Below are 23,470 nucleotides of genomic sequence, written 5' to 3' on the forward strand. Positions count from 1 at the left end.
ATGAGTGGAGACATGTTTTCTACTTCAGTTTTATTTGGTTTTTAAGTGTTTGAACAGCAGAAAGCAGAACAGGCAGAGTTCAATCTGAGGAGTAAATCTGCAGCACAAACAGGAAGTTACAGCCAGGCTCTGAATTCTGTCTGAACGTAACAGGTAACTGCTCTGTTCGGTTTAAAAACCTGTTTAAAGCTTTGGGTGCTTTTTTCTTTATTAATGACACATTATTCAAATATTTTTATAGAGAAAAGAAAACAAACATTAAAGCATCACTTTTCTCATTGGTTCTAGCCTTCAGTCACTACAATCTCTACATCTCAGCTTTAGTTACTACAGTGTGTCGACAGCAGGAGGTAGACTCAACTCAAACTAACAAAACAGGGTTTATATCCAATGGCTGTGGCACAGCATGGCTTTGACATCACGTATGGCTTATGGTAAAATATGGCTGATGTCCGTGTAATCAGAGGCTCTACCTTCAGCTGGAAACAGCTTTTAAAATCCTACAAATATCTTCACATCAATTAACTACCAACATAAAGAATCTGAAAAATCAAGCAACAGAAAATCAGAGTCAAACTGGAAGAATCATATTATTAGAATTAAAAATACTCATTTTAACATCTTTTTTTTGGCAGATTTCTTCTTCACTGCCAAACGGCAATGACAGAAAAATCAGACTGAACCAAAGGAAGAAAGTTCTAGAAAAAGAACAGCCAAACTCATTAAAATGTCTCAAAACACTTCAGTTTGTTCCACTTTCAACTTTTAGAAACACTCCGCTCATTTCAGAGCAGACAGTGGGGAGTACCGTAACCTCTGACCTTTGACCCCAAGCACAGCAGGGAGGGTGACCTAAGATGTCAAACAAGGTCAATTTTTGTTGAATAAATTTAGACTTTATGAATGCAGACCATTACAGACAGAGCTCGATGAGACCACAATCAGTGCGCTCTAACACCAATCTATGAATCAATCACTTCAGTGTGCACCTACACTGTGATATGCTTTACACTTCCTGTCTGTTAAAACATGTGCAATGTAAAGTGTTATGTAAGTTGAGGTTGAAAAAAGTCACAGCCGTATGCTGTATGAAGTAAAATTCACAAGAACAGCTGCAGGAAAAGGTTTCTCTATATTTCTGCATCAGTATGACCCAAAACATCACCAACAAACAATTAAATAACATTAAAATATTAGACTTTGTTTATTAATGTAAATGATGTATTTGAAACTGCAGGTGTTTTCAGGTGAGCCGTCTGATCTTCACATGTTGTAGGAGGTGAATCATGAATAGATGAAAAGTGTGAGGACTTCAGAAATGGATGTTGATCTTCATCGGGCTGGTAAATGTTCCAGAAACTTCTTTAGAGAGTTTTGACTCCAGACCAGAGTACAGTAGAAATGGAAATGATTTAGAAACTGTAAGATGCTGAAGGCATCTTTCACACCTGCTGATGTTGAAGCTTATGACTCCACCATCAGAAGAACTCTGAACAACAATGGTGAGCATGGCAGGAGAGTGCAAAGAGAAAGCTCTGCTTTCCATCACTCCTGTCCAATGCTACAGATCACATGGACGATGCTGAAGACTGTTCAGAGGACGAAAGAGACCAAATATGAGAAGAAAGAAAAGCATTCAGGATCAGAACTTTGTCTCATCTGAGAAAAGTTCCTATGGTCAAAAGGCAGCTATGGTGGCAGTAGAGTCGTAGTTTGGGTCTGCTTCATGCATCTGGACGAGAACAGCTCACCATCACTGATGGAATAATGAAGTTTGACAAGATTCTGAAGGAAAAGTCTCAGGACATCTATCGGTGGACTGAATCTAAGGAGAAAGTGAATCATGGAGAAAGACAGCAAACCTCAACTCACAAACTGTTCTACCAAAGAACGTGCAAGAAGAACGAGAGCGTAATCCATCAGAAATGTTCATGTGAGGAAAACACCAACACCCCAGACATGAAGCTCAAAGTCCTCAGAGATGATGTTCACCACTGATCAACAGTTTAGTTTAGCTGATGTTACTGCTGCACAAAGAGGCCACAGCAGATCCTGGAAGCAAAGAAGACACTGGATCATTTTCATCAGTAAATCAAGTCAAATCTTTTCATTCTGTTTTTCTACTTTTTGAATTGTTTTAGGTCAGACTGATCCCAAAATATCAAAAATCCAAAAGAGTTCAACTTTCCTGCAGCTGCAACAGTGAGTAAATATCATTTATGAGTTATATTTGTAGAACGTATTTTTGGAAGTGATATCTGTGCTGAGAGACAGAGATGTTTCCGATAAACCTTTCTAGAGATGTAATGTACTGAAAAATGGCCGAGGGGTCACTCTGGTGAAGCATGGACTAGAATCCTGAATCAGATGTCCTGTTGCAGTGACCGCACTAAGGACCTGGTCCAGTTCAGAGGGTACTAAGTCTTCAGGATCAGGAAGAGGGGGGGGGGGTCACTTGTAGAGACATTAATCCACACAGTGAACTCACACTCCCTGTGGTGTAAATACAAAGATAATATCTGTGAATATTTCGGAGCTTTTGGTCTGAATGGTTCTTTCCTTCACTTATTTGGTTTTCCTGACACTTGGAGCTCATCTTGTGACAATATAAGAAAATATATATTCACTTCTTTTTTTTCCAAAGTGTTCATGACAGACATAAAACGTGACAGCAAGGAATTATTTTGGTTTTGTTTGTTCTTCGACTCAGACAGGAAGCGGAGTGAAAACAAACAGAAAATGCAGGAAAACAAGTTTTTCTTTTTCTTTGGACGTCGTTCAGCTAGTTTTAAAGAATATTTGGCTGCAACTCTACAGAAAGCTGCTATTTATCTACATGAATTCATTTCACACATTATAAGACATTAGAGGTCAGTTTAAACATGGCTGACAGGGCCGGACACACCTGCAGGCAGGTGACAGGAAGTGGAAGCCCTCGCCAAAATAAAAAGTGAAAACTTTCATTAAAGTCCGGATCTGAAAAGGGCAGAGATGTCCCACACTGAGACATCCAAACTTCCCTGTTTCACCTGTTTGCCTCCCAGGTGAAGTTCTTGTCAGATCTTCTCAGGTAGATGAGCAGCAGAGACACTTCTTCTATCCTTCATCAGCAGACACCTGCTTCAATCTGGAGAGCTGTGCATCTACAGACAACAATGGACAGGTCCAGCACAGGAGGACCGGGTTCATACAAGCAACATTTAGAGTTCAGAAAGTTTTGTGGTGATGGTTGGGCACAGGATGTCCTGACAAAAAGGTAAAATGTGGAAAGAGCCCAAATGAGGCTTTTGGTTTTGAGGTAGGTTAGCTTGACCAGCAGCAGGAGGCTAACAGCAATGTAGAGGTTTGGCGTGAAGCCCGAGGTAGCTCTCTTTGGAGGTAGAGTTTGGTGGAGGAGTTTGGAGAGAGGGATGGAGGGGTAGAAAAGCCAGCTGACTGTGGGCCTCATCTACATCCTGACTGGAGGCGAATTCAGTGAGACAGACAAACACTGAAAGGCTAAAGTGGAGCAGAGGAATATTAGTGTCCTCTAAGGTCACCTGCTGACCAGAGAAATAATCATTCCCTTTGGTTCTGGGCCTCTGAGGACCAGCAAATGGCAGGTAGACTACCTGCACAGGTGGATCTCAGAGGGCCTGTCTCTGGTCAGACCAGTGGAAGGCCTCATCATCTCAGGAAATTTGGCACCATTGGTGACTAAATCAAAATGAGCCCAAACTGAAGAAAAAAGCTTTTGGTTTCAGCAGGAAGTAAGGAGGACGTCAGCGTCTGATCGCACAGGAGGAGGAGCCGGAGTCATGTGACCAACGTTTTGTGACCAACGTTTGTTTAAAAATGGAATCAGAAGAATTCAGCTTTGGTTTCAATGAAGACAAACTCGTGGTGAATTGGTGTCAAAGCAGACGGACATCTGAGCTGTGCTGGAGAGTTGGGTGGTGTGAAGGGTTCAGTCCTCCTGTGGGACCAGACGCTTTCTCGTCATTATCATAATCTCAATCATTTCTATGTTAATCTCTCATATTGAAGGCTATAAGAGGCTGTAAGGCTGTCAGGAGGAGAGGAGGCACCATAGGCCAGCGTTCAGGAGGTGGGGTGGAGGGGTTGGGGTAATGTGTGGGGTTTTATCCTGTGCCGGGCTGGACGGGTGGAGCCGGTTCGACCATGACCATCACGGGAGCAGGGGTGGAGTCACATCTCTGTGGGTGGAGCAAAGAGAAAGGTGGTAATAGACAGGAAGATTTTCCCTCAGACAGATATTTGGGGGTAAATCTCTGAAAGGTCAGGCAGGTTTGGGAACGTGTGATTCTTTCTACAGTTCTCAGCAGAATTTAGCTTACTGTAGGTTTTAAGGCCTTAACTTACGGACTCTACAAATACTTTTTTGTTTCTTTGATGTGAAAGAACATGAGGAGTTTCTGAAGTCCTGAAAGCTGTGATTTCTTTAAAGTTTGAAGAGTTTGGGTAAAAAGTAAATGAACTGGGGGGGGCGCCAGTGATCAAGAAATGGAGTAGGTTATGTGTATAAATGACTGCTAAAATATGATTTAACCTTTTTTTTTTGGCACCCTGCATCATTATCAGTGTTCAAGACAGCTACCCTAAGGATCTTCTGACATTTTTAGCTGCACTTATTTCTCATTTTATTAAATGGCAAAGACTCCTGCTAGCAAAACGGAGGCTACTTTACCTAGCGTTAGCAGTACATCCAAGCAGTGTTAGCAGGCCGCCATAATGAACATATGTATTTGTATAGTAAGTTTATTATTTGCCCCTTATGAGTTTTTTTTCCTCTTTCTTCGTCCTTTTTTAATTTTTTAGTATGCATTCATTACCTGTCTGCACTTTCTATCTGAAAATTATGTTTCTTACTATCTTGGTCTAAGGGGGTAGGGGCATGTTTGGGTGGGGATCTGGAAAAAAATTGTACTTTGCAATTTAAAATCATTTTGTATGCATTCAAAAAAACAAATAAAGAAACTTTGAAAAAATAAAGTAGTTGGATGGTACTTGCATAGTGCTGAGCATTCAAAGGCCTTAACAGCTGATGTGGAAGGTCTAAATCTGCTTATATTACAACCCTGCAAAGTTTGGCTTCTGAATCCTGCAGGATCTTCAGGTTTGATGTTTTAGAGCAAAGTACAGAAATAGAAGTATGAAAGTCTAAACTGTGTGAAACCTGGAAATCTGGAATGTGTTTTTAGATTTTAAATCCTGAATATAAGTTCTGGAAATTAGAGTTTAGGCCTTCATAGTTCTACATGTTAATTTGTCACAAGGAAAACCATCTGGTTTATGTTTTTATAACTGCTCAACATCAGGACTGTGGTTTTTTTGTTTGTTTGTTTGTTTTTTAAAGGCCACTCTGACGTCTGGTGACGTTGGCTTTTATTTTGGAAACTCTTAAAGAAAATAGAAGGTTGTTGGACCTTCACACTAAGACGTGAGATGAACAGGATTCAGTACCAAGCTCTGGATCAGGAGCATCGGTTAGTGAAATAAGTATCTAGGTGTTTCTGGTTTAAAATGGACGTGTGTGGGTGTGTTACCTGGCTGAGCTCAAAGCTCTCAGGTGTGTGACCTTTAGGACCTCTGACACTGTTCAAAGTGGGCGGAGTCTCCCAGCTCTCCGCCTTCCTGCAGAAAAAACTGAGTGAAGAGAACACAGTGAGGAGCAGGATGATGATGGTTGTGAGGACATTAAAGGTCTTGCCTCAGTTAATCCCTATAATCTGGATTTGAATATGTAGTATCTGTAGATAAAGTAAGACTATTGGTTCTCAAAGGTTTGAATATCGATCAATCAGATATAACCGAGCTTTGCAGGTAAACAGTCCACGTGGAGAGAAAACTGAAGATTAGATTCGTGAAATCCTGAAACCATCGACTATGATGATTTATCTGCATGGGTGCAGGAGCAGCACCTGAAAACCTGCTGGCTACACCTGAAGCCTCAGAAACTGCTCTTTGGCTCCAGACTGCTTATCATCTTCCTCAGATAAAGAGGAAGATTATGATGGTTGTGGTGTTGGTGATAGTGAAGGCCTTACTTGCGTCTGTATCCCAGCAGGATGAGCAGCAAGCAGCAGAGGATGCAGGCGAGGCCGCTGTGAAGGCCGACCAGCAGAGTGGACATCGAGCCGTTGGACGGATCACAGTTACAGCTCGGACCAGCTGAGGGCCACAAACATCATGCGTTAGACTGGTTCCACTGGTGTTGGTGTGCTATAGGTCAGAGGTTAGGTTCCTACCTGCTGCAGCGCTTTCTCCCTCTGCCAGAGACACGAGGCGGCGGTTAGACGGACTGTCTCCGTTCCCATTAAATGCCACCAGCTGGATCTCATAAACGGCCGCTGGCTCTGCAGGAAGAAAACAAAAGGATTAACCACAATGCTGCGTTCACCAAGTCTCCGTAAATACCAACTTCCAGGTGTCGTACTCACCCAGGTGGGAGATGGTGTGGGTGTTGATATGTGCTGGGAAGATTTCCTGCCCCTGCATTTCTGGGTTGGAAACCCCGTGGTACTCCAGTCTGAAACCCTCCAGCTTCCCTGGCTTGCTGGGAAGCTCCCAGTACACCTGCATGGCAGTCTGGTTCAGGACCTTAGTGAAGAAACTGGGAGGACTGGGAACTGTGGGGTGGACAGAGACTGTGGTTACTCACTAACAGAGACAGCATCTTCAAAGCTTTTAAGCACAGCAGAATATTTTTATTCAGAGTAGGTGAAATCGCAGCAGAACTTCAGGTGTATTTAAACACATAAACAACCTGACACCTGTACCCTCTAAGGCAGGGCTCTTCAACTCCAGCCCTCGAGAGCCCCTGTCCTGCAGGTTTTAGATGTGTCCCTGATCCAGCGCACCTGAATCAAATGGCTGAATTACCTCCTCAGTATGCAGTCAAGTTCTCCAGAGTCCTGCTAATGACTTCTATATTTCACTCAGGTGTGTTGAAGCAGAGACACATCTAAAACCTGCAGGACAGGGGCTCTCGAGACCTGGAGTTGAAGAGCCCTGCTCTAAGGCATACCTCATAGCAGTCAAACTGAACCATTTGTCCGTGTTTGTTTTTTATAACTTAAACCCATCAAAATGTGAAAAGGTTTTTCATGGTTCATCCTGAGCTGAAATGGAAAGATGACGCTAGAAAAGCTGCACTCTGGGTGAGTGTGCCCTCTGGTGGCAGATGTGTTGAGCAGCTGGAAAAAAGGTTCTGCAGCCTTTTCTGGCCCCAGAGTCACTCCTCCAGAGTTTTTCTACCAAACGTCTAAATAAAGTCATTAGATTATTGCTCCTTAATCTGGACAAAACTGAAGCAAAGTGTGGCTGTTTATCTGCGCCTGTATATAATCTAAATATTAATCTGAACCCATAATTATACACCAGAAAAACCTCCTTATTGTGGGAGCATTTGGTAGAAAGAAGTGCTGTTACACTGGTGGATCTTTATCATAGCTTAATTTTGGTATAGCCAGGTCTCAGTTCCTACAAACTACAATTTCATCACCTCCTATCAGGATCCAGCACACCAACTCAGAGGCTGCAGCTCTTTAACATGACAGCTTTCTGAGTTTTGCGAAGGTGGTGAGATGTCTGTGAAGGTGAGAATATCTGAAACGCCTCATAAACTCAGAGCCAGATGATTAGTTTTAGGTGAAGGTTAATACACTGATGAGACAGACACATCAGTTACTGGGTCTAAACTGGGATTAAAAGGAGGAGACAGATTCTTCTCAGAGGCTGGAAGACTGAGGCGCTACTTTCAGATGGTGAGATTTTATAGATATACTCTAACCCTAACCCAAGGCTCCTGACTTTGAGCATTTCAGCTGACAGTCTGCAGGTGTTTGAAGGTGTTTCAGGAGACAGCGTCAGGTATTACAGGTGACGTACCGCCCCCCAGCGTGGTGGCCATGATGCTGTTGGACTGCTGACTGCCGCCCAGAGCAGAGTACGCCTTCAGGTAGATGGAGTAGGTGGTGGCTGCTTCCAGGTTGTTGAATTCATGTTTGAAGGTGGTTTTACTGACGGCCTCCTGCAGCTCAGCGCTGTCCGGCTCTGAGGAGGTCAGAGGTAAAACAGGTTAAACCATGCACAGTCAGTATTACTGCTGCAGATTGATTGGTTGGGATTATTGGTTACATCCAACAATCAATCTCCAGCCAATAAGAAACAAGAAATTGTGCCTCCCACAGTTCAGGTTCATATTATATATTGGTGTCATTCAGGTGTTTCTACAGTCAGACTCTGAGGAGATCTACTTGAACCTGAGTATCTACAAGGAGCCTCTCTCTTTCTGTTAACCTCATATCATCACCTCTAATCTAATGTCTACTCTTTGACCTCGAACTGTTTCTGATAATCGCAGATTCAAAGATCTAAACTCCCCTCTCCTGATAGTCTCTTACCCCCCAGTTTCCTGATATGCAGGACATATCCGATGATCTGCTGGCTCACGTGCTCTGCCGGCTGGTCCCAGGTGAGTTGCAGACTGCTGGAGCTAAGCGGCACTACCTGGAGGCCTGTGGGGGCCTCGGGTTGCTCGGACCCTTGGCTGATGGCGAGGCGGGCACTGGCCTGGTTGGTGCCGGCACTGTTTTCAGCAATGCACTGATAGATGGCCTCGTCGTCTGGGGTGATACGTGTGATGGCAAGCGTCCTGCAGGGGGAGGAGGAGAGAGAGGGACATCAGACCATCTAGTAACCTCACAGAAATAAATTCAATTCAATTTCACTTTTTTATATATTTATAAAGCACAAAATCACAACAAACAGTCTCCTCATGTCTCATTATATCATAAGGTAAAGACCCTACAATAATTACAGAGAAAACCCAACAGTCAAAACGGCCCCCTATGAGCAAGCATTTGGCAACTGTGGGAGGGAAAAACTCCCTCTTAACAGGAAGAAACCTCCAGCAGAACCCGGCTCAGGGAGGGGCAGACATCTGCCATGACCGGTTGGAGGTGAGGGGAGGGAGACAGGACAAAAGACATGCTGTGGAAGAGAGCCAGAGATTAATAATAACTAATGATTAAATGCAGAGTGGAGTATAAACAGGGTGAAAAGAGGTGAATGAAGAAGAAATATTCAGTGCATCATGGGAATCCCTCAGCAGCCTAGGCCTATTGCAGCATAACTAAGGGATGGTTCAGGGTCACCTGATCCAGCCCTAACTATAAGCTTGATGATAAAGTAAAGTTTTAAGCCTAATCTGCAAAAATAGAGAGGATGTCTGTCTCCTGAATCCAACCTGGGAGCTGGTTCCACAGAAGAGGGGCCTGAAAGCTGAAGGCTCTGCCTCCCATTCTACTCTTAAGTATCCTAGGAACCACAAGTAAGCAGTCTGAGAGTGAAGTGCTCTATTGGGGTGATATGGTGCTATGAGGTCTTTAAGATAAGGTTATTCAAGACCTTGTATGTGAGAATAAGGAGTTTAACTTAAATTCTGGCAGAAATAAAGAGCTTCTAGACATAAACTTTAACTGTGATGTAGTCTGATGAGAAACAAAAGGATCTTACGTGTTCCCGTTGGTGAGCTTGACGTTGCCACTGGGCATCAGCAGTTTGCCGTTCTTCAGCCAGATGAGGTGTGGGTCAGGGACACCGGACGCCGTGCAGCTGAAGACAGCGCTGGCCCCTGCTGGTCTGGAGACAGACTGCGGCCACTGAACAAACTCTGGAGGAGCTGCAGGCCAGAAGACAGAGCGTAAGAGATTCACCTGAGTCTGAACACTGAATGGACAGTTCATCCTGCCACTGAGAGAAATGACTGTGTGATCTGTGTGAGGCGCTGCAGCACAAACACAAGTGTAGCCAAAGTAGGAAGAGCAAAACTGTCAGAATCAAGTCGAAAAATACCCCTGTCTAAGGATATGCATTTAACAGCTGTACAGATGTATCACCATCACTACTAATAATTACAGAGTAATTATTACTGCATCATCATCAGATGAACGTTGAAACCATCTGGTCCTAATCTGCGACCAAAACTGTAAAAGTAGTATGAGTATTATCTTTGAAATCGGTATTCAAACAGCTTGTGTCCAAACTGAAGCTCAGATTACTTCTTTACTTTTCTTGGCTTGCAGTGATCTGATGGTTATGAAGCAACTTGAGGCACACGCCGTTTATTGCTTCATGTTTACCGCTTCGTGTTTACCGCCACCAAGCAGCTCATGTTTGCAGGAGCGTGTCATCCTGTCTATTAACACGACAGCTCAAAATGTTTTGAATGAATTCTGATAAAACTTTGTAGAGGTGCAGCGTGGGGTTAACAATCCGGTAAGATTTGGCTTACATGCCCCAAGGTCTTTAAGGTCAGTTTCATGATACAAACACACACAAACAAGAACCACAAACCTCCACAAGGCAGCACCCTCTCTGCAATATTTCCTTTAAGGGACAGTATTTTGTAGCTATTTAGTTTGCATCATTTAGTTTTCTTTGTTCTTTTAGACGTACTTTAAGAAGTTTGCAGTGCAGTGAAAATCCAATGAGGGCAGCATGACAGAGGATTGATTAAACAAACATTACGTAGGAGCAGATGATGGATAATTGGCAGTGATCTGTAAGTAACTGGAACTTATTGTGTAATATTATACTGCAGTCCATTTCTAACTAACCAGGCAGCTCATTCTCGTTCTCCTGACACTTTCTTTAAAGATATAACGCAGTTTGGGTTCAACCTAAAAGAAAGGCAGATGTGAACTGTGAAAGTCAGGTCAGAGGTCAAATGTGGGATGATATTTGGATGCAAAATATAATGTGATATTTAGGATCAAACACACACACACACACACAGATGTCTCCGTGCTGCGAGTGCTCGTCGTCCTCGAAGTGGAAACTTGAACTTGTCTTTGTGTTTGAACACCACTTTGACCTTTGACCCATCCTCCACAGACAGACAGGCAGGTGCTGTTTGCCTCCACCCGTTCCATCTCCACAGCAACCGAGAAACCGCACACACACATCACAACAGCCCCACCCTTTCCCACTCTAAATGTAAAGAGGGGGAGGTCGGGGTCAGAGGTCACAGGGGAGGGGAGAAAGTTGGGGGGGTGAATAGGAGTCATTTATCAAAGAGGGAGACAGTGTGTGTGTGCGTGTGTGTGTGTGTGTGTGTGTGTGTGTGTGTGTGTGGACGGGGAGTGGGGGGAGATATAAATTTTATTTGTGAAGCGATGGTTGACCTTTGACCCCCTGAGACACAGAGAATCCCAACACGCCAAGTTCAAGAGCAACACACACACACACACACACACACACACACACACACACACACACACACACACACACACACACACACGGGGTTACATTTCTGCTGCAAACAGACTTTTGATTGTTTAAATCTTTTTCATTAAAAAAGTGAAGAATTCTTGTTATTGATTATTATTGTTGATTATTGATGATTGTTATTATTGATGATTGTTATTAGGGTTAGGGTTTGGAGTGTTGATGAGGGCAGATTTAAGAAGTTTAAGAAACACGGCGCTCCTGCTGCTGAAACTAACAATGTTTCCTGTTCACTTTCAGGAGATTCCAGTTTGCAGGAGCGTCGCCTTTTCCTAAACTCTCCTCGCTTTGTATCCCGGGCCCTCATCTTTCCCATAAACTCTCATTTTTATTTTAGTTTCAGTGATAAAAATGTTTTTTCCTACTTTAAATCTGCAGTTCATTGTGAGTTCACTACAAACATATAAAGTGATGAGACCCACATGTTAAGCTCATAAAAATCACAAATATTGAATAAGACAATAATTCAAAGCAGCAGCAGAGCAGCAGAACAGATACTGCAAGACTGATAAAAGAATGAGAATTAAACTGAAATAATAATAATAAAGGTGAGCGGCAGACCAGTAGTACCATTAGTTAATAATAGTATATTGTTGTATGCTAACACAGTTTTCGTATACTCTGTAAGAGGAAATCACTTTGGGTGGTTTTACTTGTGAGTCAGACTGACTTCAGTGGCTGAGCAAAGATGAACCCATTTCTAAACACGTTTATGACCTTTCTGGCGCAGGATTATTGAAAGAGGAGAAGCCTGGATGATGAGGGGAATGTTTTGTGACAGTGAGAATTTAGTTTTAAATGAGACAGTCATACACAGGTTTAGACTGAAGCTGTGCCTGAAGTTTGTTTGTGATATAAAAGCTTCAAACTTTGGTCTGTTCGTGTTTTTGTGATGAGGATCGTCTGCATATCTGAGTGTCAGAGTGACAGACGGAGTTTCAGTGGGAATAAAGTCCTCATTGTGAAGTGGAACTCTTCTCATGCTAATCCAGATTCTAATGAAGCTCTCAGTCACACACATGCTCACAATGAGTCTGTGTGACCTCTGACCCCTCCTCCTACGTGACCTCTGACTGAGCTGCAGCTGAGCGAGCAGGATGGGAGTCACTGAACGCCTCACGTGTCTGTGCGCATGTCGGTGATGCTTTAGCGGAAACCATGCTTTGAGCTGTATCTGTCTGACAGACTCCAGTTTATTCATTAACGAGGAGTTCCTCAGGGCTCTGTGCTGGGACCGATACTTTCTACATTATACTTGCTTCCCTTAGCAGCCTGATTAGAAAACACCGCATACATTTTCAGCTGTATTTATCCATGAAGCCAGATGACACTGATCAGTTAGTTAAACTGCAGAAATGTGGATCCAAAAAGCTGCAGTGAGAGTTCTGACATGTTCTGAAACCATATTTCACCCATTTTAGCTTCTCTACACTGAGAGAAAATCCTTCTCCTCACGTATAAAGTTCTGAAAGATCAGGCCCGTCAGGTCGTGCAGACCTCATAGTCTGAAACTGATGTTTCAGTTTTTGTTCCACAGAGAATCGGAAAAAAAACAGAATGTGTTTGACACTCACAGACGTTTTCACTTTAACAGGAAGTGAATCCCGAGGCGCTGGTGTCACCTCCATCAGCCCCGCACTCTGATTTACACAGGGGGTCAGAAGTCAGAGGTCAGAGGTGAAGAGTCCGACAGCAGCAGACTGAACCGAACTTGACACACAAACAGTCAAGTTCAAGAGCTGACAGATGGACGGACGCACACACACACACACACACACACACACTCGATGTGTGTTTGCACACTCAACATGATGAGTTTGAGTTGCACAGATGGTGCAGCCGATGTCTGCCTGCTCTGCAGCTGCTTCACTGCGACCACACGTCGGTCCCAGCTCGTGTTCACAGTTTGGTTCTGATTATCAGCGGAAGCTGTCAGTCATGAAGGAGCCGCAGCTTTGTGTCAGTCTGCAGACCAACACATCAGTGAAAGGTGTTCAAATCAAACTCACTGCCCACTATCAAAATACTCTGAGGGCCACTTCAGAACCAACTGCTTCCTTCAGGAGCTGCTGGCTCCAATTGGCCCAAATAAAACTGTGACTGCCAAAAAGCAACAAGATAATCCGGTCTCTGCTCTGAGGTCCTCCTCAGAAGTTCAAATTTAAAAAAAGAAGCTTTAAGAACCAAACCATGTTGGGACAGATGTATACAGAGGTGTACTGGCATAGATCTGTGGCAGTCCGAGGATCTAGGGTCAAACTCAGACCTCAGACCAGCCTGAAACCAACACCCAGTTTGAAAGGAGATAGGGAGTGACTCATTTTCTATCTGACCAATGAGCAGCAGCAGCTCCATGACTGTGTCCAATAGGTTTTTCCTGATAATCAGAACCAGCTGGTTTGTCTGAAACTTACTGTGAATGGAAATAAAGATTGATTCAAACACACAAACAGATTCTGGAGTGATGGCCTAGGGGAGAAGAAGAGGGTTCGTCACTGAGAGGACCCTGGTTCAAATCCTCGGGCTGGCATCACTGTGGGTCCCTGAGCAAGCCCACCCCCCCAGGTTGCTCCCCGGGCGCCCTTTGGCTGCCCCCTGCTCCATGCTGTGCTGTGTGTACTACATACTCAATGTGTGTGATGGGTTAAATGCAGAGAATGAATTTCACTGCATGTAAATGTATGTGACAAATAAAGCTCTTTCTTCTTCTTCTCACATTCAGGATAATCTCAGTTACATAGCAGATGCCGTACATTGAGGAACGCTCCTCAGTCTGATCAAAAATCAAAAAAGATCAAAAATCTAACGAGGTCAATCTAACCCGGCAGCTGAAAGTCTCCGTTTGCCCTCAAGCTGGGCTTTGTGGGTGAACTGACAGTTGGTTTGAATCTTCAAGGCGAGGACGGTTCAATAACGTTTCTGAAACATGCCAAGCTGATGTGTTGTGTTGCTGCTGTGTACGAGCGTACCTTGTACGACGAGGCGTCCGAGCGCCGTCCTCCTGGACCTGCTGCCCGGTCTGTTGGCTGAACAAACATAAACTCCTGAATGCTGCAGAGTGGCATCAGAGATCATCAGGTTTCCTGTTCCCAGAACCTGTATCCCCTCCACGCCGATGGACCGGCCGTCTGACCGCACAGAGAGACCACCATTAGCACAGCTGATCATTACAGGAAATCAATACAGGTGATCAAATCAGTGAGTGCAGGAGGAGGCTTTACCGAGGCGACTCCAGGACACGATGGGCCGAGGGTTTCCTGTGGCAACGCACTCCAGGATGGCGGTCTGGTGGACGTTGATGGTGAGGTTCTGAGGGCCGGACAGGATGACAGGCTCCTTGTAGATCCTGGATCCTGCAACTGAGCCCACAAAACCAGAACTCCTCAGTAACGTCATGAGCCATGAGGGGCCCACAGGAAAACTGCCATAGGGTGAATTTGCCCTCAGTCTGGACTCTGTGCTGTAGATTTAGTTTGGTTTGGTCCAACCTCATTTGAGATTTTCTTTACCCTCTGTTTAGCCTTACAGCACTTTGCACTAGTTTGGTCTTACCGGTGACAGACAGCTGGGCCTCATGGCTGTAGCGAATGTTGGCGATGTTTGAGGCGACGCAGCGAAACAAACCGCCATCAGTCCGTCGAACGCTGGTGATCTGCAGCACGCCGTTAGGAAGCAGGGTGTACCTGTACACAACATACACACATTAATAAACACATTTGAACCCTTACACAGTTAAAACATGTTTATCACATCACACTTCACAGAAGACATACCTGTGGTCTTCAGTGCTCAGTGGGTGTCGGTCTTTCTGCCAGGTGATGTTGGCCTCTGGGATCCCATTTACCTGACAGGTTAGTCTGGCCACACCCCCTTCATCCACATCCATGGACTGTGGGTGAGAGAGGAACTTAGGGAGGGCTGGGGGGAGGTGGAGAGGAGACCATTTAGTAAAAGCAGCTCACGTGTGTGTTACTTTGAGGTTTATTTGATTACACTATACTGCCAAAAATATTTGCTCATCTGCCTTCACATGCATACGAACTTGAGTGGCATCCCTGAATAACTTAATTCAATGATTTGGATAATTGATGTTTGGCAATATAGCGTAAGTCTGAGTCGAGCGGCATCTCACATGCGAGCTGGACACGGGCCTTGCGGCTGACCAGCATGCCGTAGCGGTTCTGCGCGGCACACTCGTACTCTCCGGCGTCTGTCTCGTTGCTCTCTCGTCTTTTGGAGAAATTTCTGATGAGTAGCGTGCCGTTGGCGAGCACCGTCACCCTGGTGCCGGTCGCTATGGGAACCCCGTTACGTCTCCAGGTGATGGTGATGGGCCCTTCCCCCTCCACCTCACAGTCCAGCATCAGGGGGCGGTCCCTGACTGCAATGACATCACTGGGCTCCTTCAAGAAGGCCAGCTCTGAAGCTCCAAGGACACCTGAGGGGAAGCAGGAGCGTCAGGACGAAGTCTCAGAGAGAAAACTTTCTGCCAACATTTCACATTAATAGTCTCTCAGAGTTTTGTTAAGTATAAATTTACATCACTACTTGTGTTACATTTTATTTTTTAGAATTCAAACAATTTCCTGTTTCCATTAATAAATTGGAACATTGTTCACGCTTTGCAGAGTTTGAATTTCTTCACTTAAGAAAGACTGAAACTAGAAGAAGATTAAACTGAAGTGCTGTGGAGCCTTTAACTGGTTAATTGAACAGATCCAGATCACACTAAATGAATCAATGATGTCATCAGGATGTGATGTAATAATCAGGAAGTGCAGTCAGATGCACACATGGAGGTTTCTCACAGTGAAGCAGGTTTAAAAACACAAAGACTCACTGACAGGAGGGCAGCTGTAGAGATGAAGGTGAGGGTGAAGAAGATGATGATGTTGGTGAAGATGGTGGTGGTGGTGATGATGACAGGATTCACTGGTGATTACAGAAACAGGAACCATCAGATCAATGCAGCATCCAGGTGACGCCTGCAGGCAGACTCAGGGCTCTGCCCCGCAGGTGCGACACAAATGTGACGATGTGGGCTGAAATGATTTCAGATTCTAGAAGAACTTATTTACTGAAAGGCAGCCGGTCAGAATCAGTGATTGTTATGAATCGACTTGTTCTCGTCCTGGGAGCATCAGACGACCACATCCACCCACAGAGGCATCAGTGGGTCTGTGAGTCCAGCTTGTGACTGTTTGATGTGAATTTAAGAGTTTAACACAAACTACCATCACACCCTAAACCAACCAGTAACAGTAAAACAAGTTGAAACAAAACTAACCGTGGAGTTCTACTATGACATGCAAAAACAACAGATTTATAATCCATCCACAAAATATCTAAAGATCCAAACTGTCTCAGCACAGCAGGAAACCACAAGATCAGGAGTTATATTTAAACTTTGACCTTTGAAGAAAAGACTACTGATCCAAACTCTGAGAAAAAAAAGAAGACAGAGTTGTTTGTTTCTGACACACACACACACACACACACACACACACACACACACACACACACACACACACACACACACACACACACACACACACACACTTATGCTCAATAAGTCTGCAAATAGATGGGGGAGGAGGCAGCGTTCAGGTGGGCAGTTCCTGCAGTGTTTGTGAATCTTTTGATGGAGATAAAACCACAGAAATGCGTATTTGAAGGCTTTCAAAGATTTTTCTGTTATGACGAGACAATCGGGGAGAGGAGCTAATGTAAAAAAGTTTCCAGCAGCTGAAACAAAGACAACAGAGCTGCATGAAGAGGTGAGGTCCATCAGTCCACACTGTCCCTGAACATATCACTGAAATATGAATCAGAATCAGAGCAGGAAACAGAAAATGAACTCACTGAGGTTTCCTCTCTGTGAATCCACCACAGAAAGAGACTTCCTGAGAGAGTTTTCTATTTCAGGACTGTGACTGAATCATCTTCAAGAACACATCAGGTTTCCATCTTCCTGACCACCGTGAGGAGCTGCTCCTGTCTGCTGAAAACCGTAAGCTTTCAACCAGCCAACGAGCAAACTGGAAACACATCCAAACACTGTTTATGCTTTGTTCTTCACCCAATCAGAGATCAGTTTTTTAGTCATTCCACCAAAGAAAAACTGAGATCTGAACCTGAACCTGTGGTTTTGAAGAATTATTACACAACTAATCTTTATCTCATCGCCTCAACTCTGCTGCACCGTTGCCTGAGAACATCAGGCTGGTGTCTGAACTAAAACCAGATGCTGAAGGGGGACATCAACCACAGGACAGACCGAAACTGGGACTGAGGAGGAGAAGAAGGTGAGAGCAGAACAGGAAACAGAAAATGCCCTAAATGTGGGTTCACGTCTGCCGGGCCTCACCAAATGAGCAGGTCTCATAATGTGGTCTGGTGTTTCACTGGATGACATTTGATTAACATCAGATTTAATTTGTTCATTTCATGTCCAGCCTCAGCTCCGAGTCTGCAGCACGTTTCGGTCATAAACACAGCACGGACGAGTCTCTCTGCAGGCGCCGCAGACCACATCAGGCCACATCAGACCCCCCCCGGTCCTGCAGACCACCCCGGTCTTGTGTCTGTTTATCATGCTGGTCAGTGAATGCATTCTTTCTCCTCCTCCCTCCCCTGGTGCTTTTCAACTTGAACTTGGTCGAGGTGACTTTCCCAGGCTCCCCCACCCCCCCAAGCCTTGGTCCCAGCTGGTCTTTGAGAGGATGCTGTGGGAGGAGAGACTGAGACGACGACCGGCAGCAGGACCAAATCCTCCCCATCCCCTCGCTGTCTTTAGCATGAATGACGACAATAAAGAAACAAAAGTTAACCGAGACACAACAGCCCCCACCACCACCACCAAATCCTTACAAACAACCAAACACACCAAACCCCGCAGCTGCCGTACCCCCAAAATCCCTCCAGACCTTCAGCTGCTTCCCCTCATAAACATCCATCACCTCAGCCTCTTTATGCGGCTTCACGCTCATTTCCCGAAGAATCTGAAGACAAATCATTCAACAGTCTGGTTTCATCTCATCAAAGAACTCAAAACATCTCATCATCTCAAAATCATCCATCAGCACCACTGCTGCCCAGGTGCTGGTGTTGTGCCAAAAAGTAATTTCCGATTATTTCCAATGTTTCTGTGTGTTTTTGATACATAGTATCTTTGCTTATATTGGTAAATAGACTGTAGTCAACAGGATTTGTGAAGTGCTTATATATAAAATAAAGAAATTACGAATTTTACATGTATCTTTATGACTCTACGCTACGCTATAATCAATATAGTCCTTTTTGGCCTCTTCAGATATCTTTCTAGAACTTTGATGTTATATTTGTTGTATTTCTGCAGCAATCTTGACCAGATTTCTCTTTAAAAAGACATTTTTAATGTCACTGAAGGTTTTCACCCTGATAAATAAAGAATATATAAATGTCACTTTGCCAAAAACTGATTGCAGCTTCTACATTGTGACAGGAGTGTTGTTTCTGGTTCAAAATGACTTGATATCATTAATGACAGATATGTTTGACACGTTTCACAGATTATAGGCCAGAAATCATGTTTTGGCAGGCAATCGTTTTTTGGCACAACACTGGGACTGGCCTGACCTTACCCCTTTTTATCAAGGTAGTGTTGGATGAATCCTGATGATATCGTTTCAGGAAAAGTCAAAACTCTTAGACATCAGCAGGACATTCGATTCAGGGAGGCTTCATTTCTTTTTTCAGGATCAAATCCAACCCGCAGCCTTTATTTATTCTGGATAATGTTATCTACCTGTGGTGCTAAATAGACTCATGTAATGACATCTTGTGGATAAGGTCGGCTAATTGACCCAAATTCCTTCCCCAGCTAATGTGATCCGTGATACTAGCTGTGTTGATGATGTCAATGCTGATTGACCCATCGGTGAGCAAAGATGCATCATCAACACCTGCATGGCACGAGGAGCTTCATCACCTCCACGCCAGCTTTGTGTCGTCACGGTGATACTCAGGTATCCATACACCTGAGTATGAGTATATACAGTATTACCAGAGAGAGCAGTACTAGGGCAGACTGAAGGACTGGATCATGATGCACACAGTGGCCTAAATCCATGCTTCAAAAACAAAAACTTTATTCAAAAAAGGCCCGTGTGCTCTGAAGGGCTCGGATCAGACGTGGTCTGTAACATGAGGCTACATGGCTGCATCAGTCAAAGAGAATGGATGGATGTTCATTGATGCACATCATGGACAAATACAAGCTGAGACTTGTGAACATGAAAGAATTAAAGACACTTCCTGTTTCTGTGAAGGTGCGTCGCTGAATGAGCTGATGGTCCCTCTATGAGCAAACACGGGTAATGTGATAACACAGGTAAGAGTAAAACTAGGCGGAGCTCAGCAGTATTTTGTAAAAAGAAGCCATCACAGTGTCTACAGAGAGGTCTGAAGTCCGCAATCAATAACCAATACCTGAGTCCAGTCTGTCATATGTTGGGGCCTGTAAGGCCTGTGTATTATATTCACCTTAACCTGAGTTACATTACGCCACAATCACATGATCACATGACCTCACTGAGTCATGAGTGCTGTCCTGTTGCTGTGCTGCGTAGCATTAGTGTTGTATATTTTGTGAAGGACTAGTGAAACAAAAAAATGAGGAAGAGGAGGAGGGGAGGAGACGCGATGAAGGTGGAGGACAGCAGTCTGATCAGCTGATGATGTGACATGTCTGCGCCTGCAGGATTTAATCCTTCGCCTCCCATCTGGGTCCTCGCCATAAGAGGGGGGGGGTATTTAAGACACTGGGGCAGACAGTCTGCCCCCCCTCCCCTTTAACCCCGACCTGCCCCCTAAATCCCCTGAACTGAACTGAACCCCCTGAGGCCCCTGCAGGTCGTGAGAGCCCCCCACCCACCCGCGGTGTGATGTCACACGCCCGACTCTGACCGTGAACTTCTCGGTTTCATGGTGGTGACAATGCGTCCCCCACAGACAGAGGAGGACTGAGCCCTGAGAACCAGACTGAGGTCTCTGCCCACCCCCTCCTCAGGTCACATGTCTGCATGTGTTCCCCCTCCCCCCACTGCTGCTAATTACACCAATTAAGAAGCTCGTGAATCACTTCCTGTCCACAGAACTTGTTAACCTGCAGAGTGATGAGAAGGTTCAGGTGATCCAGTCTGAACAGCACTCAGGTGTGTCATTCAGGAGCGTCCACAGACCAGCTTAGATCTGAGATCAGATCTTAGATCAGTGCAGACAGCATGGATCAGATCTCAGGGTGCTGTGAGTCGTACGCTGACTGCAGATTTTCTCTCAGCACATCGAAAAGTTCAAGAACAAAACACACTGAGCGCGCTCAGTCTAGATGGAAATGAGGCTGATGAATATGACCATGGCCTTCTGTCTGCATCACACACACACACACACACACACACACACACACACACACACACACACACACACACACACACACATACATACATACATACACACACACAATCAGGGAGTGTATCACTTTACTGATTTCATGGAGACTCAAACTTTACCAATTACAAACCAGAAGCTAACATAAAACAAACCAACTCACAAGCACAGCACACTGGGAGCAGTTAAAGCCAGCAGGTAGAAACAGGAATAAGAGCCAAGAAAGCAACTGTTAACACCTGAGATGCTGCAAACAAACAAACAAACAAAGAGAGGAAGAGTGGATGCGAGGAGGATGAGAGCAATCACAGATACACTGAACAGAATTAAAGTGAAGGAGGAAGAAAAGGAGAAGAAATGAAAGTGTGATAGAAGGTAAAAAGAAAAGGAGGAAAGAAAAATAATGGAAAGACTGAAAGGAGAAATGAGGAGAAAGGAAGCAATAAAAGGAAAAGTTTAACACCTAGAGGAAGAAAGGAGAGGATGGATCACAGAAAACCAGGAAAGATAAAGAAAATAAAACTTTTGTTTTGTCCCAATGAATGCTTTTTATTTTATTTTCCCATCAGATGATTTCACATCCTGTTGTCTCATATTCTGATTTCCTATGAAACTATTTCAGCATCTTTTACTGTCAGAATCTGATGTGTGGGTTTGTGAGCTGTGGAGAACAGCCGGCAGTCACGTCCTGCTTTCTTTCAAACCCTGAAGTGCTTAATTTAACTCAGAGGGTCTTCATTAACATGCATGTCTGTGATGTTTAAACATGTTAAATGTGAGTCAGACCTGAGCAGCAGAGACCCTCCAGCAGCAGCAGCAGCAGCAGCTTCCAGCTCCACATCTTCTTCATGGTTTCAATTAAATCCAGAACATCTGAGGCATCCAGCAGATTCACACAAGTCTCAGTCCTGCTCCTCTTCCTCTGCCCTTTCTTCTTCTTTTTCTAAAATCTGTGCAGCTCAGAGGTGCTGCTGAGGTCCTCAAGTCCGAGTTCACACTGAGTCTGCACTGAAGGGCTGAGAAGGCGGAGCCTGCAAGAGGGGGTGGAGTCCGATCACGGGTGTGGTGGATGGCTGTTTGAGAGAGGAGGAGGTGACATTGACCCTGAGGTCAGGAGGAGAATAGAGGGGAGAGGACAGAAGTGAGGAAATCAGAGGAAGGAAGCAAGGAAGGAAGGAAGGCAGTCCTTTTAAAGAACCCATGAAAAGATGCGGATGAGTCCTTTAACCCGCAGTGTTCACAAATGCACTAATAAACACATCAGATAAAACCACATGGAAGATTTTTGGAGCTTTTCCCCTTTAAATTCTTATCATCCAACTATATTCAATTAAAATGAAACACACATTTAGTAAAACCAAAAGTATCGTCCACTCATTTAATAAATGTTCTTTTTATGTTGCCAACATTTTTTTTTATCTTATTAGGTAAATGTTGCATGCATAAAGAAACCCCATCATTAATGTTATTTTTAATTGAATTTCAATTTTACTTTGTCTCTAAAATATGTAAAAAATAACTATAAATGTTTTTCAGTTTTACTCGGAATCCCTTGAATGAGATTTACTGCCTCTTTATTTAGTTGCTTTTTTATTTTTTTTAATGTAATCATTTATTTATCATCAACGGGAGCTCACTCATTTGTTTCCATTCTCATACTGAATTTATCTATAAGTTGTGACTGTCTGAATGTCTCTTTCCATGCTCCTGTTATATTGTTGAAAATTAATCAAGATTAAAAGAGAAGTTCTGACCATCTTATTTTAGTGAAAATCTGAATGGACCTCGGGTCACGGGCATAGCTGGTCAGGCTGGTCAGGCCCAGATCCAGTTCAGGCTCCAGTCATTTCCCAGCTTATCTTATCCGGATCTTTTCATGATGGCTTCATTTTTCCTGACACAATCTGCTTTCTTTATTTAAAATGGCTCATCCTCCCAAACATCCCAAACCCGGACTGAAATATTTTAAATCTTTAAAGCTCAAACATTTCTGATAACATGAAACTATGACTAACCTCTGACCTTTAACAGTCACTCAGTGAAACATCATCTATCAGTGAAGTTGGCATTAGATCAGATGCTTAGACTGGAACATTAAAGCAGATTTACTCTAAATCTCATGAAGCATTTTTATCCAGTAACAGCAGAAATAATGACATTATCCATTAAAATAAATAAATGGTGAGATTGCTGTTCCAGCAATAGATTAAATTTTACTGAAGGATAATTCATACAATGAAATGGTCATAAACTGCCACAGAAACTGTTTTTATTAAAAATAAATAAATAAACAAACTGACCTGAGGGCAGATCTTCTGCTGTCTGGGTCATCACAGCTCCATCAGCAAACTGACTCTGTTTCTGCATTTTATCTATCAGGATGCAGCAGATTTAAAATCAGATGTAAAATTAGGATTCAGCTGAATCTGATGAAAGTTTACTTTAGGTAAATGATGACAGCAGACATTATAAAATAAATTATACATTTGATATCAAACTTTATTCATTCTGTGACGATGACAGACGGACCGAGCAGATTAAAATGACTCTTTTCTTCCTCCTAAGCTAATTATCACGGTCAGCAGAGACATGTGTTCATGTGGATAGAAATGGAGCCTCTGTTGTTCATTTACCCGTTGCCATGCCATGATACACTGATGGTGAATCCTGGTATCGGAGCTCCATTGATGATGGCTTTCTTTCCTCACTCACGTAGGAGCTTAACTCAAGGTGAACATACTCTGCTCAGCTG

At 43.9% G+C, this 23,470-nt stretch overlaps 1 protein-coding gene across 1 annotated transcript; it reads right to left on the reverse strand.

Moving 5' to 3' along the window:
• Positions 1–24: 24 nt before the first annotated feature.
• On the reverse strand, positions 25–23,470 carry LOC115794408 (immunoglobulin superfamily DCC subclass member 3-like). The gene is made up of 16 exons (XM_030749908.1): positions 23,352–23,470; positions 23,019–23,090; positions 21,505–21,822; positions 15,425–15,730; positions 15,066–15,210; positions 14,845–14,975; positions 14,514–14,651; positions 14,262–14,420; positions 9,520–9,685; positions 8,406–8,656; positions 7,891–8,055; positions 6,441–6,629; positions 6,249–6,356; positions 6,048–6,171; positions 5,547–5,646; positions 25–4,196 (listed from the first exon to the last, which is right to left on the reverse strand). Exons 3-16 carry the CDS (start codon positions 21,566–21,568, stop codon positions 4,122–4,124), a joined length of 2,121 nt encoding a protein of 706 aa, XP_030605768.1. The 5' UTR covers positions 21,569–21,822; positions 23,019–23,090; positions 23,352–23,470; the 3' UTR covers positions 25–4,121.

Source organism: Archocentrus centrarchus, chromosome 16 (genome assembly GCF_007364275.1).
Source record: "Archocentrus centrarchus isolate MPI-CPG fArcCen1 chromosome 16, fArcCen1, whole genome shotgun sequence".
In the NCBI taxonomy this organism is placed as follows: domain Eukaryota; kingdom Metazoa; phylum Chordata; class Actinopteri; order Cichliformes; family Cichlidae; genus Archocentrus; species Archocentrus centrarchus.